Source organism: Seriola lalandi, unplaced genomic scaffold (genome assembly GCF_002814215.2).
Source record: "Seriola lalandi dorsalis isolate HSWRI2012SDOR001 ecotype SW California unplaced genomic scaffold, Sedor1 jcf7180002054402, whole genome shotgun sequence".
NCBI lineage: Eukaryota > Metazoa > Chordata > Actinopteri > Carangiformes > Carangidae > Seriola > Seriola lalandi.
Window position 1 is genome coordinate 548,438 of NW_019524955.1, and position 10,310 is coordinate 558,747.

General features: G+C 41.0%; 1 protein-coding gene across 2 annotated transcripts; it reads right to left on the reverse strand.

The window, feature by feature from the left end:
• Positions 1-476: 476 nt before the first annotated feature.
• Positions 477-5,238, reverse strand: fstl3 (follistatin-like 3 (secreted glycoprotein)). 2 transcript variants are annotated; one of them, XM_023409673.2, is made up of 5 exons: positions 5,020-5,238; positions 4,377-4,562; positions 2,330-2,545; positions 2,007-2,234; positions 477-1,927 (listed from the first exon to the last, which is right to left on the reverse strand). In XM_023409673.2, the coding sequence occupies exons 1-5, from the start codon at positions 5,087-5,089 to the stop codon at positions 1,917-1,919; spliced, it is 711 nt and encodes a 236-aa protein (XP_023265441.1). In that variant the 5' UTR covers positions 5,090-5,238; the 3' UTR covers positions 477-1,916. The 2 variants fall into 2 exon arrangements, with proteins under 2 accessions (XP_023265441.1, XP_023265440.1); XM_023409672.2 differs by having other exon boundaries at positions 477-1,898; positions 5,020-5,236.
• Between the last annotated feature and the right edge of the window lie 5,072 nt (positions 5,239-10,310).

A 10,310-nucleotide genomic window follows, 5' to 3' on the forward strand; every position in this document is an offset into this window, starting at 1 on the left:
GGGGAGAAAAGCTGCCCCAACCTGGATTTGATTCTCTGCCGCCTCTCATATGGGCCCTTAAGAGGCAACTCAGCCACTGCACGCACAGGAGAGGAGGCCTAATCACCGTACGCATAAACTGAGTGCTTGGCTGTCTGCTAAAGCCTGACCCACCAACCTAAACCCCAGCATGAAAGGAACACTGTCCAGTACCCTTAAGGGTGCAAGTATGATCTCATTTAGCTGGAAGTGGCTATGATTAAGACGGTGACACAGTTTAGAAATATCCAAATATTATATCATGCACGTCAGACACAGTTTCACCAATGAGTAATTTGTGTATTGTTATTAAATGTACGGTATTATATTTCAATTGAGACAACCAACATGAGGCGAACTGGGATAGGCTTATAATAGGAAAAGCAGATTGCAAACTCTGCGGCCAAGAGTCAAGTGTGTTACTCTCCTGAAAGCTGTAAAAGAAAGAGGACACACTGTGACAAATATTAAACTTTATGTTGTTTTGAAGTGGCAGTACAAAAATACAAAAATATGTTGACGCATTTATCATAGATCAGATTTCACAGTAGGTACACAGGTAGGTACACACGAGATTGTTATTTACAGGAGAGTCATTAAAATGTTCCATAATACACTAAAGATTATTCAAAGTATCTAGACATCTGCTTTGAGTTTAACATTTTAAATGGATCACTTGACCATTTGTATTGATATCTACCAGATTTACCAGTGTCAACACTGGACAGATTGACTCATATCTGACGGCAGTATAATCAGGTATATTCAGTTGGCCCAAATTGCAGTCCATTCCCAGACAAATTCAAATTTTCTTTCAATCAGACGATGCTAATTACATTTGTCTGTCCAGTAACTTCTTTAAAAAAAAAAAAAAAAAAAAAGTCCAATCATGTCAAAGCAGCAAAACAGCATCAGAATGAACTAGCATGACCTACAAAGATGCATTTACAAAACAAAGCCAAGCATTCAACAGAGGAGGTATTGTAGAGGGTTTGGGGTTGTACCAACAGTCTTCTGAGACTACTACAAACACAACCAAACTGTTAATTTTAGTGATCAGCGGGTGGCCGAGAGTTTGGATCAGGATCCAGAGTAAACACGTGTGGGGGGAGAAAGGGAGAGAGACTATACAGGTTTGTTTAGGCTAAACCCCTTCCTCACCTCCCAGACAAAAGCTTTAGTACATACAGTACAGCTGTAGTTGTTCTGTTCTTGTTTGTGGTGGATTGAAACCACACTGGCAGGCTATAAAGTGGTATCAACTTTCCAAACAAATTACTGTTGCTTTCCATCAGCTTAAGAGGGAAAACTGTTTGTTTGTTGGGAATGGAGACTGTAAAAAGTTGTAAAATGCCGATGCCAGTGACCGCTATTATACATACACAATAAACAAAACACAATAAATACATTTTTTGCATCAGCTTTCCCAAGGATATATGGAGTTGTTACTAAGATAAAAACATAAATAGAGTTTGATACCTTCTCCAATAAATAGTAGTGGTATTCTATTTACAATATGCACACATCTCCCAAAGAGCTAATGAGATATTTCTACCTCGAAACACATGCTTTCCTTTGCCTCTACTTTCCAAACTAACATTAGAACAACACACGTTGCTCACAGGCTTTTGCTGTTCTTTTTGAGGCCGTTACGCTAAAGTGTGTCTTCCAACAGAGGTGTTCCATATTAAATGTATCGTCTTTCTGTGTACAAGGGGGAGGGGGAGTGATTGTCAAAAAAAAAGAGGTCATCACGGGAAGCTAGTGGTGTGACACTTGGAAACCAACTCATGTCTTGAAAAGGGTCGTGTTGAGGAATGCATCCATCTAGACTGCGTTTTCCTCACTGGCTTCAAAATCCTGAGCTTTCCGAGGGGGATCTGCATGAAAGACAAGAGTCAAAATGTACCTACATCATTGCTGTTATTTACATTATTACAGATAAAAACAGGTGACAAAGGAGTTCACAGGTGTTTTTGTAGTCTTACTGTTGCAGTGGCCGTAATGGCGGACTCCTATGGAGCGGCCGAGGAAGCAGGTGGCCCGGCGGAGGTGGCAGGCGCTGGGGTAAGTGATGTTGTCATTGCCGCAGATTGGATGCTCAGATGGCATGGGTATTGGGCAAGGCGTTGTGCGGCACATGACACAGTGGGCACTGTTGGTCTGGTCAGTCACGCAGGTGTGAGTTCCTGGACACACCACGTTGGAGCATGACTCTGTGCAATGTATGAAGAAAGTAAGATCATTAGTGGAAAAAGAATGTCATTATTTTTGCTTCTGAAATTTAGATAAATGCATATGTCATGCTTACTTTTGCACTCTCCCTGGTACATGACCTCCAGGTCTGGGTGTCCCATGCAGCGGGCCATCAGCAGAGCACACTCATCCTTATATGTCTTTCCATCGCTGCCGCACACAGCATGCCTCTGGGAAATGTGAGAGCAGTCTGGAGAGCACACACACTGAGGCCTTCCCATCTTCATCTTGCAAACCTTCCCGGGACTGCATTTGACTCCTTCACAAGTCTCTACAAAAGCACAGCGAGTGGTTTCATATGTGTGTGAGCACTGCACAGTGTCAGTGTAATGTTACTGTATTAAAAAGTCAGCAGACATCAGGTGATCCACAGGCATTTTCATACAAAACAAGTTTGAAATCTGGGGTTTTCCCAGACCATATCACAATTTTCACCTTGCACAATATTTACAATAATCACGTCTCTTTATTGACCGTTACACACAAGGGTGCCTCGCCTGGTGGAATGTGAGGCCGCTGTGTTTTCATAACAGATCTATGTGTACGGCTGCACACAGAATGGGCTAAGCTCCTGTAGAGGGACGGAAGAGCTCTGAGGTAGACGGAGATCAAATAGCTGTCAGAGAAGTTTACAGGCTGAGAAACGAGGAAGCCCCAGGCTCTTCTGACACCCCATAATGTCAGAGCTCAGGAGGAACTGTAATCCTACACAGTGTAGGGTCAACATTAGACAAGGCATACAAGTCTCTACCCAGGACCTTTCTGAGTCTTATGATGCCTGATCAGTCCAGAGGATTCTGTAAACAATCAGAGACTTATTTCCTGCCTCTACTAGCACTCAATATCCTGTTTTATTCCATAGCTGTTTTTTCTTGGAATCTCCTGATCTATCTGCTGCTCTCCATCAGTGGCTCTCTCTTTTTGTTCGTACTTAATCTCTGGCAATAAGAGGACATCTATAAACCAACTACAGCCTTATGACGGTGTTGGTGTCTTTCCTCTGAATTGACAAGTCTTTATTTACATGATATTAATGATACCGACATTTTCCTCCCACAGAATTCCAAATGATCAAGATAGTGTTGCACATTATGAGTCCCAGACATCTGGGCATGTGGCAGGCATTTATTCCAGCCTGCAGGAATGTATTTTCTTATTTTGTTCATGGAAGCAAACAGGGCTCCTTTTTAACTGGCTTTGGAAAAAGTTAACACATAATGAAAGAAGTGAAGGCGGTGGAAGAAGGATGGAGAGGATCTGATTCTACCAACATAAACCATTTTTCACGTGATACAGCTGTTTACTTTTATGTGAGAGTCATTTTTTTTATAAACCTGTGGGCTACCTTTGACTGTGGTCTCTCAGCTTTTTTCAAGTTTATCTATATACAACCCAAATTTCTGTGTCTCTTACCCATGTGGCAAGGCCAGAATAACCCAGGGTTGTGGTTGTGTGTGTTTTCCTAAAAATGCCAGTAGCTTGGTTTTTACTGGAACTTATCAGCATGGAGAAATTCACATTTTTGGCTTATGATCACATAGTACAAGTGCTGCTTATGAAAGCAGAATTTATCTGCAAGTGAACCTGAATGAACCTTGCAGAGATTCCAGGGGAGGAAGCGTCTCAGGACAGCTGGGTGGAGTTATGTGGAACGCCTCTCCTCGATCCACGTCTGCATTTTGTTAGAAAGCTGCATCGGGAACTCATTGTTTAAATATCTTGGTTCACAAATGACGTGGTTCAAATTAACTTTCACTGACTCTCCAGGAGCTACAAGAGTTATTTTGTGTAATGGAATAGCCAATTTACCAATTATGACCCTGAAATCTTCAGTTTTTAAGTCTGCGAATGATATCTAAGCAGTGATTAAATCTCCCAGTACTTACCCAAAAAATACCATCTGACAGTGGCAACCTGTGTCCAGTCAAATATCTTTCGGTTTAAATGCAGGTTTAAAGCATTTTAAAACAGCATTTAACGTTAGATGCAATAACTAATACTTTGCCCCGCTGAGATAAATCAAAGCAATATACACGCAGCTAATTCGTTGAGGTACTTTGCAGATTCAACTAATTTGTTTTTTTAAAGGTTTGTTTGTTTACCTTTGCATGGTTTACAGGAGACGATTCCCAGGAAGCCCAGCAGGCTGACCTCATTCATGGGCAGGCTGGTGTTGGACCATGCTGTGTCCAGGCGGTCCCCGGCACAGCACTCCTCTCTGGTCACCCCTCTCATCAGCACCATGTCACACCTAAGGTCTTGACTCTGCTGCAGCCAGCACATCCCCGCTAGAAATAGTGGAATAAATACATATAACAGCAGTTTAAGTTAATATATATTAACACTCAAAAACTGCATCGTATTTTCTGAATTGTTGTCATTTGGGCTTCTTTTAGCATCAGTCAGGCTGACCAAAAAAAAAGCTAATTCCAAAATTGTAGTACTGCTTCTTTCTATTATAACATTATACATTATACAATATATAGCACATGTCTGAAGATGTTTTCCTAACATAACTGTATACTCAACAACTAAATAACTTACCAACTTTTTGGAAAACACATTTGTTTAAAACAGAGTGATACACTATTTTGTTCAAAAGGCTGAGGTAAAGCCAGTACATGAATATGAATTCTTGAAAAAAAGAAAAACCTCACTATGATAACCAGAAGAAGACTCATGCCATTGTTTTAAAAACAGGACACTCTGTGGTCAAACTTTGTCAAAAAAAAACAAAACACTCACCACTGGCCGGATTACTCCCAATCTGATACAAAGAGAGAATCACCCCAAAAACAAAAATCCAAAAGCTCATTGTGAACTCTGGTTAGGGCAAAACCTTTTCCTGAAAACTTGTCTACGCAAATATCAGCAAGAAGAGGTGATGTTCCTCTGGCAAACAGAGTGGATCACTCTAACTCAGCTCTGGAAGTAGCCCTCCCTTATGTGAATGAATGTGTTGTGGATAAGTGATGTCGTTCCCCCTCTGTATAAATATTTAGCCCAGATGGAATTATGCTGCTGGGATGGGCGATCCTCTCAGCCAGTAATAAGCCTGGGCAGGACACAGTTTGACTCTGACTCAATTTTCAGAGTCGGGAAATGATCCATGCCCTCCAGCACCAGACGCTGGGCATTTATATGACCTCACAAAACATTTTCACACCATATTAGATTAATTAAATAGCCTTTAATTAATCTAATATGGTGTGAAAATGTCCTGGAAAAGACTTAAAGTGGGTTTTTGATCATCTTTTTTTTATTATCTCACTTTAAAATAATTTTTGTTTCAGAGATGTTTCGCCATGCAGCTTATTGAATAGACTGACTCAATTCAAGTTATGTTTTGCTGTTAAAGTATTTGGGGAAAGTACTTTATTGCATAATAATCTTTAAATGTGACCTCATGTGTGACTGTAGTTCAACTTATTTATTTATTTTTCTGGTCGGTTTTGGATGTTTTGCTCTGTATTGTCTAATCTCCCTCTTTAATGTGTCATAGCTCTGAGGTATTTATTCTCCTCACAATTCATATACTGTTTGATCATGCTAGTTTTCCATCTTTAAGCTGATCTATGTGGTTTTGGAGGGAAAGCTGCCTATAGAAATTATATGAATAATCTTTTTGAAGTGATGTGAACCAGCACTGACCCTGAATTGTGCTTCTCTGTTGTATAAATACAGACGAAGGAAAGGACAACCACAACAAAGTGGTTAACTTCTAAGGTTTTTCCAGAAGTTTCTGGCCCTATTACTCTGAATCAAATTAATATCAAGTGCCTAAAAATATCCATGAAAATGACGTTTGAAGAAATGAAGTCATTTACCTCTCCAACACTGTCATACCTCAGTTTATTGACTGTCTGGGCTCATCAATGCAGATTTTACAGTTGTGGTTAGAATAATACTGAGAGATGAAGGGAGGAGAGGGAGTGAAGGTGGTCTGCCCTTGAGCAATATATCAAATTCAATAAACAACACTATGTTAGAGCTCATCAAGAACACTCACGTCTGCCCCCTCACTTTTAGTCTATGATCAAACACAGACAGCCACAGCAAGCGAGACTGAAAATACTGCAGTACTGTGGATATATATACAGTATCTGTCGACTGTTAGGGACAGGCATGTTTGCTTAACACCATCCAGTCTTTAAAAACAAAACTCACTAGAGGTGACTAAAGGCTAATCTGTATTATCATCCTGTTTGATCAGAACATCTGCACTGCTCGTCTCTTTTCCTGCACTCACTCACCCCCTGACACTGAGAGGTATGCACTAATGTCAAAGTAATGTGAGTCTGACCATCTGTCTGTCACAGTTTTTTTTTATGTTCCCTTTTGATCGTTGGGGGTCGCGGGGTGAAGGGAGTGAAGGTAGCATATGCTGTAGTATCTGAGTCTTTATTAATGATGTTGCCTTCTTCAGCAGAGATCCCCAGGGCACCGAAGGAATGCTGCCTGACCTAGGAGGGGAGGAAAGACGAAAAGGAGAGCAGTGAGCTGTGGCCGTGGGTGGCCTGCCTCTTCACTGGGTCTCTGCAGATCTATTCAGCCCCTCATATGGTTTGGATCATCACTGCCGAGCCTTACAAATGAATACAGCATGGTGGGGACTTTTGAGCGCCACTAAAGTATGATCTTTATTATGGTGCAGGTTAACTTGACCCATCTTATTGAAATATTGGTCTCTTTCAAGCGGCTGGGGTCTGTAGTGCCAAATTGAGGAGTAAAATAGAGTGAGTGTATCTCTGACAGGGCAGGTGGGGAGCTCAGTCTGTCATACTGTACATGTGGCTGTAACATAACAGAGAAGGCAAAAACGACACTGCCATCTAGTGGAGGGAGTTGGCACATATAATTTCAAGCGAGGTGATGGGTTTGACTATGTTCCTGACTAATGGACTTATTTAATGTAAGTTTCCTTGAAGTTATAAACTAGCCTGAGAAATAAACAGAAAAATGTGCTACTATGTTAAATTTAAGTACAATCGCGTTACAACATGGAACCAGGGACAAAAGACCGGATAAACTTCAATTGAAAACTAGGCAGGTGGTTTGCTTACATGACCTATGAACCAACACATACTTGTTTTTGGGTAGGTAATTTGACCTTATATTCTTTTACTCAGTTTTTTTTTTTAACGTTAACATTACAGTAGTTTTAGTTAACTAAATTAGACTGATATATAGTTATAACCAGCACAGATACCAGTTAGAAGCAAAAAGTTGACTGTTGCTAACTGCAGTGTGTTTTTTTTATTTAGCTGTATTCAGTCGGAATAATTGAACTGACACTGACACAAAAAAAACTGACACTGACGTATTTCATTAATGACTCACTGTTATATCCTTTTGATAAGTAATGCACAACAGCTGCTGCTCTAACATATTTTAGTACAGCCGTTGAAATAGGCCTACTACAAACTGCAGTCACCTGGGAGTCCATGCTGTGGAGCTGCAATTAACAAAAAATACCAGACGAGGGCGCCCTTCTCTCGTCTATCAATCTTCCATCCTTTCCTTTCTGTAACCAATGTAAAGTCTTTGCAGCCTCCTTAAGTCACCATACATCCTCACTTAATAAAAATATCATTAGCCTTTAATTTTGGACATCAAAGCACAGTGTTGAATTGAATTTGTTCTTGTTATCCCCACACACATATGTCATCCTCTAGATACATAAGTGATGTCTGTCACAGCGCCTGCCCTGAGGAATGACAGCTGCATTTTCAGTGTCAGTGAATATTAGGAGCAACAGGACTGTTAGACCTTGAGGATAAAACACATGTTTTTTTCTTTTGGTTTCCAACTCACACCAACCTTTTTTTCTTTATTTCTTTCTATTCTGTATCCATTGTGTTAACTTGCACTCTCGACTGATTGGAGAAAATGAAGTCCATATCTCCCTCCGAGCATGAAAGGAAGCACCTATAGCTTACCATTAAAGATATCAAGTCAGTTCTAAAAGAAAGAAATGCTCCCACCCCATTTCTGTCCACCCACTGGTCTATCTTAAGTCATAGTGTTGGGTTGTACGTCACACAGCTAAACGGGGCTCAGTGGAGGTAATTGCTCTGTCTGCCCCAGACTGCCTGAAAGCAGCTGCATCATCTATCCACTCAATTTACTCCTAATGTGTGTTACTGATTGAACCGGCAACGAGGGCAGGAAAAGTGACAAGGCCGGATAGAATCACCCCCTCTGTCCCTCTCTGCACTCAACTTTCCCCCCTCCTCTTCCACCTCACCCTCACCCTCTCTTTCCCTGCTTCCTTCCTGTGTTTAGCGTTGCCAATGTGAAGTCCCTCCAGCGGTTCATTAATGGGGAAGGTTAATGTTGGTGCACGCGCTGCTCATACAAACAGCACTCCCCCCTTCCTCACCCTTCTCCCTCCCTCCCTACCAGCCCTCCCCCTCTGCCCCCATGTCCCCTTTTCCACTCTCTTGAGCCCTCTCTTTCCCCTCTCACTTTGCAACCAGAGCAAGACAGCAACGCGGTCGTGACTAAGGGTCTCCTTTGGTATAAAGAGTGACTGCCATTTAGCTCTGTCTGTGTGCTGCTCCGGATCTCTCTGCTCTTCCCCAGTGGGCTGGAATAAACCCCGGTTTTCATCTCCTCTATATATGCCTCATGCTCCTGCACTCTCAGAGACCTGTAAAAAGCTCTCAAGTGTTTTTATTCATCTTGAATAACAGACTTTCACAGCCCTGCTGTCGTCAGACTTTACACATATATATAATAAAAATACACCTTGTTTTCAAGGCAATATATGGAGTTTTCCAATCTTCAACTAACTTTAGCAACTTCTAGTTGCAACTGGGCAACAAATATAATCTGCATCAAATTATTATCATACAAGTATCATATATGTAGTATAAGTAATTTTCCTTTTATGGCTGATGGCTGGAACTTAGACTGCCTCAGTCAATAGTTTTGGTATGCTCTTTGCAATATGTTAACTGTTCATTTTATGAACTGTTAACTGTTATGTGGTGATGGACTATTGAGTGTGGGGAATGTGTATCAATAATTTCCACAGTATTTTCATTATACAAACACAGTAAACAGCATAAGTGCTCAACTGAAAATGCCATGCTGTGTTCTATTTTTGTTTATTTCTCAAAGTTGCTCTATTGTTTGCAATACTTGCACAGTGAGGGCAATGATCACAAACACATGAGGCTGAGCAATCTGCTCCTGATCACAGACAGATTGCTCAAAGTGTCTGACCCGGGTTTTGTAGAAGTCAGTATTTATGTCAGTAGTATGTATTGACCTTGATTGGTATTGATCTCTGTTTGTGAAGTGGTTTGCAGCTTTCTCCTTCATAGTATCTTCCTTTAGAGGGTCAGTTTTTTGTTTTGTTTTTTTACATGGGAGTTTTGTCTGATGTAATGTGTAATATTGGAGCACAGATGATTTCATCAAGCCTCAAACATTGAAAAGCAACATTTGAAATTTGAATGAAGAAATGAAGAAATTCTCTCTCTGCAGTGTTTGCATTATAGAGGGCAAGTTCCAGCTGTGTCCTGATCGCAGTATCGGGGATGCCACAGTCATACCGGTCTACATACTGTCTTTGTCTACTCTGTCTGTCTTGTGATTGTGAATGATGTGCTAGCAACCATCTGCTGTCTTAACACTTGAAGTTGCCTTATGTTGCCTTGAGAACTTACTTATATAAACAGTGTTTGTCAGACCTCATTTAAAGCTGCCACCTTCTGTACTGCTAATTGATGTTCAACTGGTTATGACTCACTTACTGTAGGCAGGCAGCCACTACTTTCTGTTGTCGTTCCCTGAATTGTTGGCACATCAATCGCAGACACTGCAAAATTATATAAGATGGCAAGGTAAGAAGTCTCAAAGGTCACGATGATGTATAACAAACACAGAAAGTGTATGAGAAAAAAAGAAAATTGATCACAAATAGACTCTGGCTCTTTACCCAGCACTGACTGAAGGACACTTCACAAGATGTTTGCTCAACAACAACGCAAACTTTCTCTTTGAATCAACACCACAGACAGTTTGAA